This window comes from Anser brachyrhynchus (genome assembly GCF_964034855.1).
Source record: "Anser brachyrhynchus genome assembly, chromosome: 5".
NCBI classification, from domain to species: Eukaryota; Metazoa; Chordata; class Aves; order Anseriformes; family Anatidae; genus Anser; species Anser brachyrhynchus.
Window position 1 is genome coordinate 62943507 of NC_137699.1, and position 17639 is coordinate 62961145.

General features: G+C 49.7%; 1 protein-coding gene across 4 annotated transcripts in view; it reads left to right on the plus strand.

The window, feature by feature from the left end:
* Nucleotides 1-11117: 11117 nt before the first annotated feature.
* DDHD1 (DDHD domain containing 1) overlaps nt 11118-17639 on the plus strand; it is a 66563-nt gene continuing 60041 nt past the window's right edge. For 2 of the 4 annotated variants that reach the window (XM_080593733.1, XM_080593734.1), the window contains exons 1-2: nt 11118-11991; nt 14727-14837. In XM_080593733.1, the coding sequence (XP_080449859.1) occupies nt 11133-11991; nt 14727-14837 (970 nt within the window). In that variant the 5' untranslated portion in view covers nt 11118-11132. The remainder of the gene's footprint in view (nt 11992-14726; nt 14838-17639) is intronic. The other 2 variants (XM_080593735.1, XM_080593736.1) reach the window with 1 other exon arrangement.

Here is a 17639-nt window from a genome sequence, read left to right on the forward strand (position 1 = left end):
CCAGCTGTGCTGTTGCTAAAAGACAGGGGAAGCATGATCTGAAATAAATGAATATCATCAACTTCAAATCAAAGCATGATCGAAAAACCATTTCAGAGCTTAAAGAACAATTAACTGAGTAATGTTTCACCTGCTGGGCTGAAATCAGCCCAGAAGGAAGCTTGAACTCCCCAAACTTGTTACCTAGAGTGATCTTTCCAGACACATTAAGGCAGCCTCTGTTACTCTGTTGGGTGGCCGTGGGGTGAAGGAAGGAGCAGGTTGCACGGAGCAGGAGCAGGGTGGCGAGAGGGCTGGGCTGCTCGGTGTGGGGCGACCCTTCCACCAGCCTCATGCCTCGGGGTCAGTGGATAGGGGCTGGCTGCAAAGAGACTGCCCTGACTTTTGCTGCACAGACAGAGGAAAACCCACTGCAGGGCTGGGTGAAGGGGACAGAAAAGGTCCCTCGGGGTATAGAGGGCAGCTAGAGGGGCCTCAGGTGCCAAGGTCTGAGTAAAATGAGTAAACCATGAGGGGCTGGTCCCAAAGCACATGCAAGCCCCTGGAAAGTCTCCTGCTGACTTGACTGAACCAAACCCTTAGAGAAGCTCGCTAATGAATTCATGTAAAGTCGAAGAGTCCTTCCACTCAAGCACTATTGACTGATTTATAACAGGCACCAGCATCCAGAGGTGAAAACAAGGAGCTTCTGCTGGCTGCTCCGAGCACAGCATTTTTGAGCTGACCTGATGGAGTGGAACCCAAGGAAGGGGCGAGCTTCACGTAGGAGGAAGGGGGCACTGCTGAAAACACGAGGGGAAGCCAAGGCCGGTGGGAGCTGAGCTGCGTGGGGAGTGTTTTGTTCAGGGACACAGAGCTGGGTATTGTTTGCCAGTATGTCCAGAAGCCAAAGAGCCCTCAAGTCCCATAAAAAGAAAAAGCTGGATGTGAGAGAAAGGGAGGCAGCATGGCACTAAGAAAAAGACACAGGGCAGGGGGTTGTTTTTTGTAAGTATAGCATTGCTACTAATTTAGATGGAATAAATGAGCAGGAGCATACCACAGAAATAAGGGAAACCACCTGGAGAAGGCCTTTCACACTGGTGATTGCCATGGGGTGACTGATAAAGGAGAAGGGATTGCACGTTTGCAGTGTCTGCGTTTGCTTGTGTAGATGTATCCAAAACCATGGCCGAGAGCCCACTGCTGGGACACCATAGCTTAGAGGATTTTCAACAGTCCTCATCCTAAAAGCACACGGTGAAGGTGCTCAGACTCTTTTCAAAGCAAGGATGTTTAATGATCAGGGCAACAAGGGGAAAAAGCAACCTAATACTTTGATCCAGATGAGGTGATCACATCAGACAACAAAATCCTACAGAAGTCTGATTGTCAGGGAGAGCCCATCCTGTAGGCATTTATTCTGCCACGTAATTCATCCCCAAAGGGGATGCTGATGTCCTTGCTTCTGGTTTTGGTCCCACCATGTGCCACAAAAAAAGCCAAGATCTCTGGCTTTCTGCAGGCAATATAAGAGATAGGCTCTTGCTTTCTTTTTACAAAAAGATACAATGAATGCAAAGTAAAGTAGAGAGAAATGACCGATAAAAATAGAAAATAATGCTTGACTTTGACTCTCATTTGTGATTTGGCTGCTGGAGAAACAGACACTTTCCTCATCTTAGCAGCAGCCCTCAAACCTAACACATTTTTGCTAGCTTTGGGCTCTCTCCTTGGATATTGCTTTCCCAGCATCAGACTTACAACAGTTGCAAAATATGGATTCTTGGTTAACTCTGCCAGGTTAGAAAAGGAAAGAAGGAAAGCAGATGCTATTGATGGAGAAGGAAAAGGAAAACAAAATTCACAAAATAGTAGGAGCAGCGGAAGTTGTCCCTCATTTTGAGCGGTTTTCAGGGCATAGCAAAAAGCAGCAGGAAGGACAGTCACCTTCTCTGGGCTACTCTCACTGAGGTCTGTCTCAGACACAAGGCAACGAAAGCTCCAGTACCAGCATCCTGACACTTGCATGGGTCCCAGGACTTCAAGGATGTGGATAAAGCCAAGTCCCTGCCATCCAGATACCTTCCCTCCTCAAAAATGTTCTTCTCTTCATCTGTTGAGAACCAGAACAGAAAGTGACAAACAAACAGACCGTCTGCTGGCAGTTTTGTCAAGGTTTAATTGCAGCATACCCATTTTGTCTGATGGGGCTTTACCTTCCCAAGTCGTGATCTGCAGTGCGGGCTGCCCACTCAGGCCAGGGCAGGTTGCATTACAGAATGTGCTTCTGATTTTATTCCCCCCACCAGGAAAAGCTGATTTATAATCCCTGTAAAAAGAGAATGGGGCACAGGATGTTGCCATCTGAGTACGGACATTTGTGTCACTAAACCTGTCATTACTCGTGCTACTCAGCAAGGCAGTTGTAGCGCTGACGCCAGCTTTGGACATGTGCCTCTATTACCAGAATCTCCCTTACGAAGTACATATCCCGTGTAATATTCAGGTGATAAAGACCCATAGGAAAGCCAACCCTTTGATGAGGGTGTGGAATCAGATATAGTGAGAGTGACACAAATCATTTGCTCATCCCTCACCCACCCCAAATCCCAGACTTGCACCTAGATAATTGGAGAGGGCAGGCGCCTGTTTTCCAGTGCAAGTGCCTGTGTGGGGAACAGGGCACGGATCATAACAAGCACCGCTGTTTTGCAGATCCACCCATTACAGCTTGCTTTACAAGCATGATGTAAAAGCAGGACTGTAGGCTGCTAATCATTCACAAAGTTCACCTGGGCTGAGAGGGCTGCAGTGAGCTGGGACTTTTAAAACCAATTTGCTTTTCCCTAAGTTTCTGGAAACTGATATGATTAAACCTAATGAAGATGGGAAAATATTCTGAAAGAGTTCAATTACTTCATTTACACCAGATCCACAAGTCAGAAGCAGGAGGAATCCTGTCCCTGGAGCATCCGCACAATGTCCCCATCCACACAGCCCAGGCAGGGGGTGCTGGACATGCTGTTATATGTCACCATGCTCTATATGAATGGGAAATGTTTGGACAGCAGGCTGGTGTAAAAGAACACAAATCGATGGGAAGCAAAAGGTGTATTTTGCGATTAGGTGGTTGTCTACCTCTGCAAAGAAATGGGGAGGAAATCTGTCCACGTGGCCTTTCAAACAACCTGAGTCCTTGGAAAAATTCTGGAAAATTTCCACTGCAGTTGGATTTCCTGACACAGTCAGATTTTCTACCAGAGGCAGATTTTCCATGTCAGATGCTTGTTCCTTCCCTTTTTGATCCCCCTGTGCCATATGAGTACAGGCTGTCTCATTTCAGCCTGTAAGGCAAGAGCGATCTTGGATAACGTGAAGGCTAAACGAGTTTAACCGGGGAGAGCTCACTCTCAAGGCCCTTTTCTTCCTTTCCTTGCCAGGCCCTGTGTTCCTGGCTATAGCAAGACTTCCACCCCGAACAGAGAGGAGATCTCCTGCCTGCACACCACAGGAGCAGTTGGCCTTCAGTCCCTCTCAGGCTTGCAGAACCACAGTCCAGCCCGCCTGCCAGGCACGACGTGGAGGAGGAGACCTTTTAGCAGCACGTCGGAGGAGAAGCGAATACATCTGGCAACGGAGACAGAACAAAGGAGTTGGAACATTCAGCAAAGAGCAAAATTAGAGTGTCCTGAGGCTTGCAGGAGTTGGAGGCTCCTGAAGAAAGCACTTCCATGTAATGAATACAGAGCAGTGTATTTATAGCTGGCATCGGGCCTGGCCCTAGCTGTCACCTGACGGGCAAACATCTCCGGCCAGATGATCACACAGGGACATTGCACGCTACCATAGCAGCTTTCCACAACCCTCCTGCACATTTCCACACGTGCTACGGCCACACACGGCAAAGATCCCATCTTACCTACTGAAAAACTAGTCATAAGGACATTCCTATCAGAGCAATACGAAGAAGATGATCCAAGGTCACTTGCTTACTATCTGGTGTCATCTCACCAAGACGTAGTGTTTGCATCTCTGCAAATAGGTGCAGGCTTAAAGGGCTTCTGAATCAGTCTCTGCTTCAGTAAGGTATTTAAGACGGTATCTGACTTTACATGAGTGTTTCCATCACAGTTCTCATGCTTGAAGTCAAATATGCCCTTTAGGACCTCTATCAAGGATGCAGTGATGAGCATTGCTACTATGCTTTCCTAGAACAGCGTGTGCTGTGAGGACTAGGTAATGCATTTTGCATCTCTTATGATTCATCGTGCCTAACAGTTATCTTAAGTTTGAGCCAGAAATACAGCCAGCGGATTGTGATCAATTGACATTAATAAACGCTTGGGAGGGGAAAGGATGAGCCATGGAGAGCAGCTGAAACTTTAACCCTGGCACTACCCACGTAGGTCCCAGTGAAGCCAGGATTTCACACCCCATCACACTGACAGTGACCCCAAATGCACTCCTAGTGCCAAGTGTTCCCAAGGTCCTGGCACTCCAGCGACATTTTCTGGTGTTACTACGAGACAGAACATCTGTGTGTAACCCTCGAGACCTTGTGACTCCGGCACAGAGGGCTTTAAAGCTTCCTCATTCCCCAGCTGACCCTATTCCCGAGATCCTCAGCTGCGACCGCTAGCACACCCCCACGAAATCCTCCTAGCTCCCAGCCCTGGCAAACCCACTCCCAAATGAATGAGTTTGTTTTGTTTTGTTTTGTTGTGTTTTAATTTGTTCCTTTACAACCCCTACGTGCAGGAGTTTTGGACAACTTGCAACCACCTCTTGTTCTTTACTTTTCAGCCACTCACCAACCTGGTTTTATATGCAGCAAAAAGGATTATTTTTGTTTGGTTGGTTTTGGTTTTGTTTTATTATTTCCTCCCTGTTCCTAGTGGCATTTCCAGCTTGTGCTGTGTGTATCTTTCCAACTGCAAGGTGCAAGACATGTGGGACAGACAGCGGCCTCCTACTCTTTATTTCAGTGCCTACAGACAGGAACCAGGTCTCCATTTTCCCACAGGTCTGTGATGGTTTCCTCCAGAGGATCTTTGTGCTTTGTCTCTTGGCCTAGTGGTTGGCACAGTATGAAAACAGAGCCCTTGTTTTCAGCCTCAGTCTGGTCAAGTCCACTGTCAATGCTTACCACAAAGTTACACAACACCCACTCCCCACTTCCCCCAAAATAAATCTTTGTCAGAAATATCTTTGTCAACTTTATTGTTCTTCAAGATAAAAAAAACACTTGTCTCCCATGTGCCCACACTTTGGGCACTTTCTGCATCCTGGTATAACTGGTGAAAAAACACCACCAAGTTACCTTTTCTACATTACCCATTTACTCACCATCTCTAGCGACGAAGAAAGAAATTCAGAGTGACCCCACTAACACTGGCAACAGCCCAAATCCCAGAGCAAAGGAACATGTGGCAAAACAAACCTTCTTGGAAGAATATTCCAGGAGGAAGGGAAATATCCTAGAAATGAGATGGCAACATTTACGGGACAGCATGTACACGGAGGTAGCTGTTGGCAGCCGTGGAGCTGGGCTACATCAGTGCTCTGTGAGGGATCATAGAATCATCTAGGTTGGAAAAGACCTTCAAGATCACCAAGTCCAAAGATCCAGGAGGAGAAGCTGGGTTTGAAAGGCTCTCTCTGGTGCAGGACATGCGTCTGGATTGCAATCACATTTCTGGGAGAGGTCTTTTATCCACCTCTATGAGCACAGGATGGTTTGGGTTGGATGGGTCCTTAAAGATCATCTCATTCCAGTCCCCTGACGTGTGCAGGGACCCCTCCTACCAGCCCAGGCTGCCCCCAGCCCCATCCTTGGGCACTGCCAGGGATGGGGCACTCACCCTGCTCTGATTTACTCCTGTATGAAGGGCAAAATCTGTACCCCTGAAGAAGAGACAAGGAGGAGGCAGGAGGAGATGTAGCCGCTGAGCTCAGGCACAGCTCATGTTCAGCCTTTTCTTTGCAAGCGCTGCCAGCAATCTGCCTGTGCAGGGTTTTCTGTGAGTCTCACCAATGCACAGGTGAGCACTTAACGTTCAGCATGCACTAGGACTTTGCCAGAACAAAGTCTGGAAGGGTAAATACTTCTGCCAGTGGTCATTACTTTGTTTTCTTCCTTTTGTTTACCCTGGAACAAAGGCAAAAGGAAAAAAAAAGGCAATACAATTGAACAATGCTGCATTGAGAGGGACAGTGTCTGATATCTCAGAAATGACCCTCTCCTTGCCCCCTAATCCTTGTCTTTTACAGCTAGCAGGATATTCTGCTGCTGCTTGCAGTAGGGCAAAAAGGGACATGGAGCCGTGGCCTTGGAAGAACATTTCAGATCTAGAGAAAGGCACATTTGACCTTGGCATAGGAGCTGTACCAAACCCGCTGCTGTTCAAGGAAAAGATAAACATAAAGAGACAAGCCTCCTGCGTCTGATAGTAGGACAAAACTCTTGCCGGGGGGATTTTTAGCTCAGTTGACCAACGTCCCTTCTAAAGGAGCCAGAGAGTTAATGTCCCCTGTGCAGATAATATCATGTTGTAAGCAAAGATTTTTTGGAAGCCTGCTTAATTTGATGAACAATATTTTAGCAGAGTCCAATTACTAACACTCTCAGTGTATCCAAATATATTTGGATAGCTGTGAAACTGAAAAAGCAGAAGTGTTTGATAAATATTTCCTGCCTGCATTTGGGACAAAGTTGAATGCCGTTTCCACATTATATAATGATGATGAAATGCTTCCCAGGCAAGCAACTTAAAAAAGAACATTAAACAGCACAACTGACATTTTAAAAGCAGCAGGTCTAGAGGACTTGCACGTCAGGGTTTTAAGAGCTGGCTCTTCAGGCGACTGTTCTCACACAGGGTGGGAATGTGAGAGTTTAGAAATGGGCCAGAAGAGCATTTCTAAGATGAAAATCAGTGTTGTGTCAATATTTGAAGTGTGTGACTGAGGCAAGCCCACGTAATTTCATGTTGGTTTGCCTGACACCTCTCCTGACCTAGGTATAATGAAGTGGTGTGTACCAATTAATAAGGAGATGGAGAGTGGGGATGTAATGAAAAGGTAATCATCAGTTTTCATGGGAAATGGTTCCTGTCAAAGAACAAATTTCACCTTGTTCCTTAATAAAATCACGGATACAGTTGATAGCAGTAACTGTGTTGACTCAGTGCTGCACTGTATCCAGATTTGAAGAAAAAAATATATACAAAATCAATATGAGTGCATAATAAATGGCTTAAAAATAGCTAATGGAAAGACCTCAAAATGGCTTTGTTATAAAGGATTCATCAATGAATAAAGACTGTTTCTAATGGACTCTTGCAAGCACTTGGACTTGTGCTATTCATTGTATTTTATTTAGGATCTGGAAGAAAATAGAGGATGATTGCATCATTTGTGAACCGTGATAATTTCAAAACTGACTACGCTGTTTAAAGTTGCATTAACAGGATTAGCTTGTCAGGAAAACAAAGACAGCAGAGTGACAAAAGCAGTCCAAGCTACCTGGTAAAATGAGGTTAGTTAAAGGAAATCTTAGGACAGGCAAGTGCAAAGTCATACGCTTAGGAACAATTATCCAGCACAGTGCAGGACCATGTAGACCTAATCTGTAAATTCAGAAGTACTTCTTGTTTAGTCTGTACACTGGAAAGCAGCAGCATATGTGACTCTTGTTTTTAGTGGAGCTGATGGTGAAATTCAAAGTCCAGTTCTTGTGTGCATATTTTTTAAAGTAATTTTTTAAAATTGGAGGATATTCAGAGGTGATTTGCAGTGCTTTATGCTTTCAATGGAAATTGCTAACTGTATGAACTCTGCAGAAAGAAAATATGTATGCATATACAGTCTGCAGAAGCCTTCTTTGAAGGTCGCATGATACAGCAAACACACCATCCACTGGTTTTAGTCTGCATGGAAATTCACAGTGTTATACAAATCACACTTCAAAATTAATGCACCTTTGCTTTAAAACTTCCATATAGACAGATACATTCTTCCACTACATTTATTCCACTATAAGGAAACCTATGTCCTCTTGTGATAAAGGAAGTTTATACATTTATTCTTTATTTCATGTAGATCTGTGGTGATGGAAGTTGAGTCCTGTGTCATGTCAGAAGCTTTCACGCTACTCTACGCCTGTGAGCTGAGAGTTGCACACAGCATAAAGAGGAAAATAATCCTCTTTTGAGCTCAAATAAGAGAGGTTTGGGCTCTCAACGTCCATTTGCACCAGCCTACCCCTGCAAGACCTTCCCCACAAATTCAAAGTGAACAGTAATGGGACTTTTGTGTGTGTCTTTGATGGCACTTTGATAAACCAGTTTTCAGGCCATGTATCTCCATAGATCTCCAAGATGGCTGTAATGGAAAAGTCAAATTGCATCTCCTGATGCTGTGGTTCAGCTTGATGATGACGAAAAAAGTCTTTTTGCCTACTGTCTACAGAGACACTAGGCACAAAAAAATAGAGTCTGCATAGGGAGAGCAGACATACACCTCCAGAAATGCACATCAGGAAATAAACCACGGAATCACAGATCAAATCATCTGAAAGAATTATATCAATAAGGTGAAGAACATTTAATGTGCCCCTTGCTCATTTGGGCAATCTTTCCTTGTTGTCTCAGACAAGAAGCAAAAGGAGGGAGAATTTGAGTAGGATGACATAAGAAGAGTGAAACACTTGTTGAATGACAAAAGATGGTAAAATCCCACTGGCTTTGGCAGAAAAAAGGATGAAAAGAGAGAATCCTATGAGATGTGTCTTCAAAACAATCTACAAGGTAACTAGCATTACCCTCTTCTTCCCCACTGCAGAGGAAAATCTGGGAGAGATTTCAGGGAGAGCTTACCTTGTGGAGTTTGTTAGAAATGCAGACGGTAAGTTAAACAAACATCATATCCCTGTAGCTAGAGCGATGGGAAGTCAAATGCCCTAGCACAACTTCCTCTGGTGACTTCTTGCTTGTACCTTGTTTATCTCCTCTCTTTCCTCTTTCCCCATCTGAGAAGGCAGAACAAGCACGCACAAAGCTCCTGTGGTGGAGGCTCCTGAACGCTAACAAAATTCTTGGAGCTTTTAGGATAGAAAAGTGTTGCCAACTCATTCAAGATGCATTCACCTGCAGTGAACATTTTTAAAAGCTTCAACCGTCCTTCCTGAACTTAATCTGGCCTCTCTTTGTTTTATCGCACTCCATTAACAGGATTCCCTTGCTGACAGCGGATGTAGGAGGTAGGGCACAAGCCTATTTTGGGAGATACAATGCCACGCAATACACAGAAGTTCCCTTGTTGCTGCAGAAGACTGTAGGATGGAGCCAAGCAGAAGGGAATGCTGTATTAAGCATGTGAAATCCCATTTCCAGTAGGAGATGGGGGAATCAGGGAACACATGTACTGTACCCTGTTTTTCCACAACCGATGTGCAGGGCTATGAGAGGTTTTGCTGTAAATCAAGACGGGGAATGACACACGCAGACATTTAGGGCTGGGGACATGGAGATGTATGTGAAATTCTGCCAACTACTTTCCTGCCTGCACACTGGATGCGTGTACACACGTACACACACATACACCAGCATTTGTTTTTTAGGGGGGTAGTTCTTGACTGACTGCAGGGAGCAGAGGGCTGGAGGCTGCAGACCAACACGGTGACCTGCTGGCTGTAATGCCTGGGTGGGTGTGTAAGGCAGCGGGGATGCTGTGCACACAGCTGTGACAACAGCACAGGTATCAGCTCCCTCCTCCTCTGAGGTGTAGGTGAGATAGGAGTATCGCTCACATACCCTCGCACCACCTCGTTGCTCCCGGGTGTGTTGCGAAAAGGGGGTTTTCTCGTAAACAGGTGACCCCACCCCAGTAAGCTGGGGTGTGTTTCTGGGAGTCTCGCCCTTTCCCACCCACACAATGGCCATGAGAAAGGATGGGGGGGGACTTGCACACAGAGAAGTGATCCAACCATGGGTGTGTGTTGGGGGCCGGGAGTCGTCTCAGACAGGCGTGAAGCCCTGGCACCCTCCCTCATCCTTGTTCCTGGCACAGGCTGCCAGGTGTTTTATCATGCAGCACCCATATACATCTGGACCCCTCTCCGGCTGACCGTGAGGGGCGTACTGGGGGCACACCAATGAACGCAGGTAAGCCCCAACGCCTCCCATTTTCGGGGTCATCACTAGCGTTTGGAGGACTGGGGCCTTGCACGAAGGTGATCCCCGGTTGCACATGCATCCCCCATGAGGACACTTCACGCAGCATTTCCCTGAGCGTGGCTGTCACCCATTCGCCTGCAGGGTCTGTTTGCTGCCACAGGGTGCGACCCCCCCAGGCACACACAGAGGTGAACACCCCATTAGATATGGGTGGGGAGGATCCTCACACAAATCATAGAATCACAGAATCACTAAGGTTGGAAAAGCCCTCCAAGATTATCTGGTCCAACCATCCCCCTACCACCAATGTCACCCAATAACCACGTCCCCAAGCACCACGTCCAACCTTTCCTTGAACACCCCCAGGGACGGTGACTCCACCACCTCCCTGGGCAACCCGTCCCAACGCCTGACTGCTCTTTCTGAGCAGAAATGTCTCCTCATTTCCCACCTGAACCTCCCCCGGCACAGCTTGAGGCCATTCCCTCTGGTCCCATCACTGGTTACCTGTGAGAAGAGGCCGACCCCCAGCTCCCCACACCTTCCTTTCAGGTAGCTGTAGAGAGCAATAAGGTCTCCCCTGAGCCTCCTGACTAAACACCCCCAGCTCCCTCAGCTGCTCCTCATAGGACTTGTGCTCCAGGCCCTTCACCAGCTTCGTAGCCCTTCTCTGGACACGCTCCAGGGCCTCGAAAAACATACACTGTCCCCCCCACAGACACAGGGCAAACACCAGCAAGCAGTAGGGAGCCCCACAGCCCACCCCCAGGCTGCGAGCTGCCCCTCACACCCCCTGACGAGGGTGGCAGGATTGCTCCACGGCCACCCGGCCGCGCAGAGGCACCGCCTGCAGAGCCTGGGGCCAGCGGGCGCCTGAGGGCAGCGCCGCCCCGCGGCCCCCACAGCCGAGCCCGGTGCTCCCCGCTCCGCCTCAGGCCTCCGCCCGCCCCCGGCCGCGTCGCCGCACGCGTGACGATGCGGAGCCGCCCCCGGACGGACGGAGCCGGAGCCGGAGCCGGAGCCGGCGGCGGCGGCTGCGGCAGCCGCGAGCCGGGCGGCGCGGGGGCGGCCGAGGTGAGGCGAGGAGAAGAAGAAGCGAGGCGAGCGCCGGGCGGCATGGATTACCCCGAGCCGCAGGGCGCCTGGGACCTGCCCGGGGAAGGCGGCGGCGGCGGCGGCGGCTGCTACGGGCGGCCGGCCCGCGGCGAGGAGGAGGAAGAAGAAGAGGAGGAGGAGGCGGCGGCGGAGAGCCGCGGCGTGGAGCATCCCCTGGCCCGCCCGCCCCGCCGCCACCACCACCACCGCCAGCAGCAGCAGCAGCAGCAGCGGCCGCTCCGCGCCGCGCTCTCCACCTCGTCCTCCGAGGGGGAGCCGGAGGCCGCCCCTCCGCGGCAGCTCAGCCTGAGCGACTCGGCCGGCGGCGGCGAGTTCGACTCGGCCGAGTCCGGCGCCTCGCTGCGCTACTCCACGGGCACCGGAGGCGAGGGCAGCGAGGGAGCGGGGCTGGCGAGCAGCGAGAGCGGCGGCAGCGGCTTCTCCCCGGCGGCCTCGGCGCTGCCCGAGAGGAAGCGGCCGCGCTCGGCGGCGGGAGGCGGGCGGCCCCGCTACGAGGTGGTGCGGGAGCTGGGAGCCGAGGAGGTGCGCTGGTTCTACCGGGAGGACCGCAAGACGTGGAAGCCCTTCATCGGCTACGACTCGCTGCGGATCGAGCTGGCCTTCCGCGCCCTCGGCCCCGAGCCCCGGGAGGGCGAGGCGGTGGAGCCGGTGTGTGTGCGGAGCGGGCTCTACGAGGTGGACGTGGCCAACGCCGAGTGCTACCCCGTCTACTGGAACCGTGAGTGCGGCCGGGACCGGCCCGGGGTCCCCCCTGTCACCGGGGGGGGGACGGGGCCCTCACGGGGTTCCCCTCACGCAGGCCTTTTTGTGGGGGCTGTCACCGCGTGTCCCCCACAGAGACCGGTGGGGGTCCCCAGGTGTCCTCGCACACACGGGCCAGGTGTCCTCGCGGAGGGGACACCTCGCACACAGACCCCGCGGGTGCCCCTTGGGGGTGGGGGACGCAGCGGAGACGTAGCCCCCTCACCCCCATGCGCGTTTTGGGGAGCAACAGACCCTTCACCGGGGGCGCCACAGACCCTTTGCCACCCCAAGAGACACCACATGGAGCAAGAACTGTACCCCTCTGCCCCATACCTGAGGAAGCGAGGTGACAGGGCTGCCTCTGCCCGCTGCCCTCCTCAAAAAGGGACGCCCTGCCCGCACGGGGGCACTGGGTTTACCAGGTGGCCCTTCTGTCCCCACAACGCACACACGTAGGTGAATGGGGGGGTCTGAGTGCTCCCTGTCACGCAAGGAAGGGGAATGGGTGCTGCTCGATACCCACGTGCATTTGGGGACAAGGGATGGGGGGGAAAGGACCACTCTGTCCCACAGATAGTGGGGCGAGGAGGTCAAGTCTCAGACATCCAGCAGCGCTGGGCATCTTGCCCTCGTGGACACACACTGCGGAGGGCGGGATGCCCCTGGAAATTGGGTACCACTCAACATAGACTCAAGAGAGGGGGCACTGGATCCCCCTAAAGCACCCAGAGGGCAGGAGGCACTGGGTGCCCCCCATGCCGCATGCAAACTCATGGGGGAGAGGGGGCACTGGGAGCTTTTCCATACACTTCCATCTGAAAAGGGATCCGGGGATCTTTCCCTCTCTCTCCCCACTGTGCACACGCATCTGAAGGAAAGGGGGATCTGGGCATGCACACCCTGGCATACAGAGATGGTGGAATGGGAGATCTGAGCATCCTCTTGTTTCTTGACACGTACGGAAGAAAGTGGGAGGGAAGGTGACTGTGAACCTTCTGGTTTATGCTTCCCATTTCCTAAACGGGAATGGGTGAGTGAGGGTGGAAATTTGCCATCGCTACTCCCCCCATCCTTCAATATGCGTGCCCGCTCTTCAGATGGAGCTGGGTAAAAATGAGCAATTGTTTGTCCAGTCTCCCCGCCACATGCATGCTTCTGATCCCTCTTCTTTGATGAAGAATGATGGAAGAGACACCTGGCTTCTCTACTGCTCTCATCCTCTCTGCTAGGAAAGTAACGGTATTGTGCTTCGTCTCCCCCAAGCGCATCGTTCTGCAGGGAGCATGAGGTGGGACTTCTCCTTTCTGCTTCAAGGGGATGCAACAGGCATCTCAGATGCACAGTTCTTATTTCTTATCTTTCCAACAGAGGGGTGTTTGCTTTACCACCTCAGCTTCAAAAGGAGGTGGTGATGTACGCCTTCTGTCACGCTTCCTCGAGAGGCACTGTCCCTTGCATTCATCTGTCGCCTTTGCTGGAGGAGGGGGGACCTAGGGGAACAGGTGAAAGAGCAGGCACCTCAGCTCTTCGGCCTCTTCCTTTGGAAGGAATGTGTCCTGAGGTCTTGCTGGACGAGCATGCATCTGCTCTCCTGGAGCAGATGAGCAGTGACACCGCTTACCCTCTATCCCTGAGTCACAGCTGGACTTGCTTTCCAACTGCGTTCCTTCCAGGCCAAGGGAAATGTTAAGGAGTAGGGTGAGAGATGCGGACTGGCCGAATAGACATTGTCCTGGCATGGACTTGGAAGCAGGCAAGGCAGTTTTCTCTGGTCCCCTCTGCATATTCACAGGAGAATCACAGAGGAGCAGCAGAACTGCTTCAAAGGTGCAGATCTGAAAACCAGGGCTTTTGGTTGTTTTCCTTCTTTCTCAGCGTCTTTACAGAAGGAAGACCATAAAAGACAATACCAGGTGGCACAATTCACTTGCGGTGTGTGACGCTTTTGCCTTTCAAATCATTGCCCCAGCAGATGGATAATGAGCTCAAGGAGCGAGCAGGGCTCCCAGTGCACGCATGTTTTGAGTTAAAAAAGAGCCCGGGCACAGCTCCTTGTTTGGAAAGTGCAGCTTTTTTCTGTGTTACCGCCCTGAAGTCCCAACTGTTGGTGCTTGCTGCATCTGCCACGTAGTTACTGGGAAGAGATGATGCAGATAATCCAGGGGATGAAGAAACTGCTGCTGTCCCCCTTGCTGGCTGTGCCACAGGGACAGAGGGGAGCGAGCGAGCAGAGCCGTCAGGTGAGGCAGGATTGCTCCCGGTAATGAGAGCAAGAGGCTGTACTCAGCAGCAGCTTAAAGGTTTAATTTCTTGACCCTGTGCTTCGTCCATTTTGGAAGCTGATTCAGTCTCCTTAAGCCTGAGGAGCAGATGTTTCAAGTAATAACATGTGCTGTGCAGAGGCGATGCTTGGAAGCAGAGATCCCCAAAGGCTAGCACCAGAAGCAGTGCTAGGCAGGAGAGAAACAAACTCCTGGTGCCGAGAAGACTAACGAAGGGGATGTTTTTTAGTCCTCGGAAAGCTGATTAAAGAGTGCTCAAGTCTTTTCTTCTTATCGGGTCCGCTCATTTGCAAGGCTGAGATAAACTTCTGGTGTTTCAGGGATCTGTCAGCGTCTTCTGGCCTAACTCCTCCTTTGCTCGCACGTTTCCTTGCCTCTGCCCTGTATATGTGAGAGTTCTCGCCTTTCTCCCGTTCTCTCCTCCCAGGTGAGGCGCTGCGTGCCCCCGTAGGCAGCTGGCCAGCGTGGCTCTGCTGCGCTGCTGCCTGGTGCTCTCTGCCTGGTTCTCTGCTGCGCCCAGGCCCGAGAAGACGGCAAGGTCAGATCCCAAGGATTCTGTCTCATCTCGCGCTTCTGAAGACCTTGGTGTGGCTGTTATTCCCCAATGAGTCCCCTTTGATATTGTGCATGCAGTTCTGGATCCAAAGGGTAGCTCCTACGTTGGTTCCCTGTGATACGGGCGGGAGGTGCTGATGGCATAACCAGATCTCACGCTAGGCAAGACTGCGAGTAAAGGAGGAGGAACACGCTCTCTGGTTGCACGAGCATGAAAAACAATGAGTACAACTGACTTAAAATACGCTGAGGTGCACGCTAAAGGGTACAGAAACTGCTCTCTGGTTTTGCTGATTCACATTTTCGGTTCAGAGCAAAGGTCAAAAGCTTTTATCTTTGTACTTGCCCGTTTTGTTGTTCTGTTTCACATATGTGCCGTACTTCAGCGAGGGCTGCTATCTCGCAGCAACAATATTGGATGCCCTGACAATTCCATTGTGTCCTCTCAGTGACAGGAAGATGTTGATTCTAGCTGGGCATTTGCTGAAGCATTTTTTTCACTCTTCAGAAATCTTCAGCTCGTCACAGGATTCGTTTGTAACATCATGAATATCAGACTGAGTTACAACTTGAGCAGATTAATTACTGAGAATTTTATCCTTACCTTGTGACCTCTGGGATTTATTTAATTAGCATTGTAAAACTTGCAAAGACAGCACAGGAGGACTGAAATTATTACTGTAGGCTTCCAGATAAGTGAGCAGCTTGGAGTTGGACTTCTTGTTTTCTGCGGATATAAGTGATATTTTATATGAGGGTCTTCTGTGTGAATCATCTTACATTATCCAGACCTCTTCTGCCCTCCCAGTTGAAGAGGGCTGCTTTACACCTGTTTTTATGTAGATTTACGTAGCCTGGGTGAGTCTGTTTAATCCACAAACTGAGGACTTTTGGGTGTCTCCGTCCTGTCCTTGGCTCACAAGTTTGTCCCATGCGGCTGTTGCCCTGTCTGGTAGTTGCTTTCCCCTTGCTTTTTGATGGTTACGTTGTCAAGTTGCGTGTATTTAGTTCTGGCAGTGTTTTCTTATAAATTAGTCCGCTTTCACTCTCCAGGTAGTCGTCTCCATCCCAGCGTGTTCTCCAGTTTGAATTCTGACTGTGCTGGGGACACCCATCACCTCGGCTGGTGTCTGTCATGCAGTGGTACCTTTTAAAATTGAAGTAGGACTTCTGTCCAAATCTGTCGGTATGTGGGGAGAAGCAACAACAAAATGTGTATCTCTACAGCCGTTTGGGGATTCTTTGGATGATTGTCTTTTAGGGAAGGATAAAATGCTCTGCTCTCGCACGCAGGTTTGGTAAGGGATTTGTTTGTTATTTTTTATAGCATGCATGTTTTCATACCTAATAGTTGCAGAAGAAGTCTATTAAATAACATAACCACTTACTGTATTAAAAAAAAAAGGTATACTCTATATAAAGGTATACTGTATATAAAAAAAAAAGGTCCACGAGGATCGTCCCTGACTGGAGATATAAGAGTAACTTTGTTGTACTGATTAAACAGAGATTTTACAGGGCTTAGCCCCTCTGTGAGTGCTGGGGGGGGTCATTTGGTCTTGATTTTAAAATCTGTATACTTAGTCTGGAATTGGGCAGGCTAAAAACTGTTTCAGATGCCTTTGAGCTTGTGCGGAAAGAAATTTCTGAGAACTGTATACTTCTGTGAGCTCTCTCTGAGCTGCTCTGTAAATTGGAAGAAGAGGTAGTGGTTCGCAGGTTGTAAAAAGCCTCTGCCAGTTGAGCTTTTTGCAAAATGGGATGTGAACGCCAGGGGAGCGTTATCGTCCCTCTGAACCTAGAATCAGGATCACTGAAAAATCTTGGAGTCCAGTAGCTAATGCTTGGCGTTGGATGATTGCAAAAGGCTGTTCTGTTAGCAGATTTTTTTGATGTGCTTGTTTTGATGGTGGAGGTAGAGGTCAGCAGCAAGATACGAACCTTTTTGTACCTCAGCCGCTGGTCGTTGTTAGGACTGCGCTGCCAAGGCTAAAAATCACCATGCTGGAGCTGCGAGGTGCTTCTCTGCTGCCTGCTCTGGGCAGGAGCGCCGGGTGCCGTGCCTTCCCTCGGCAGCGCAAATTTCCACACTGGCAACCCTGAACCCATCCTGTGGCACGGGTCCCATTAGACCGCTTGCCTGGCTACTTCAATCAACGCCTGCTGTTCTGAGGCTGTGTCGTTGGTTTATGGGTTTTGTCTTCTATTCCGAAACACAGAAAAAGTATTAAAACAGATTTATGAGGCAAGATGAAAATTGAGGGTTTGGAACCAAGAGTGGTTCATATCAGTACGTGGTTTTTATTTTTTAGTCTGTTTTTAGCAGCTGAACGCTTTTTTAGTTGCTTTATAGCATGCTTAGAACATTGCTTTTGGTGTCTTGGCCAGCTGAAGTTGGCTGCTGTTTCCTTTATGTAAAGGATCTTTTCATTTGAAGGGTGAATACGTGAATACTATTTTCTTGCTTTTCTCCCCAGGTATGTTACTCTTCACTTGCTAATAAAATACTGATAGTGTCCATGGCAAGGTAAAGCTCTACTTTTGCTGATCAGAATCTTTCCTGGGTTCTACTCTTCTGCCTTTTTTCTTCATTGCACCTTCCTTCCAAAAGTTTTTGTTAGCTTAGGTCCAGCCAGCTTCTTCCTGCCCAGAAGGCCTAACACATGCTGATGAAACACTGCAGATCTGAAATTTGTATCAAATCACAAAGTACGTTTGTGTGTACATATGCTCTGGTTTCTGGTGCCTTCCCTGGTTTCAAAAGGGGTAACTTGGGGCTTCGAGG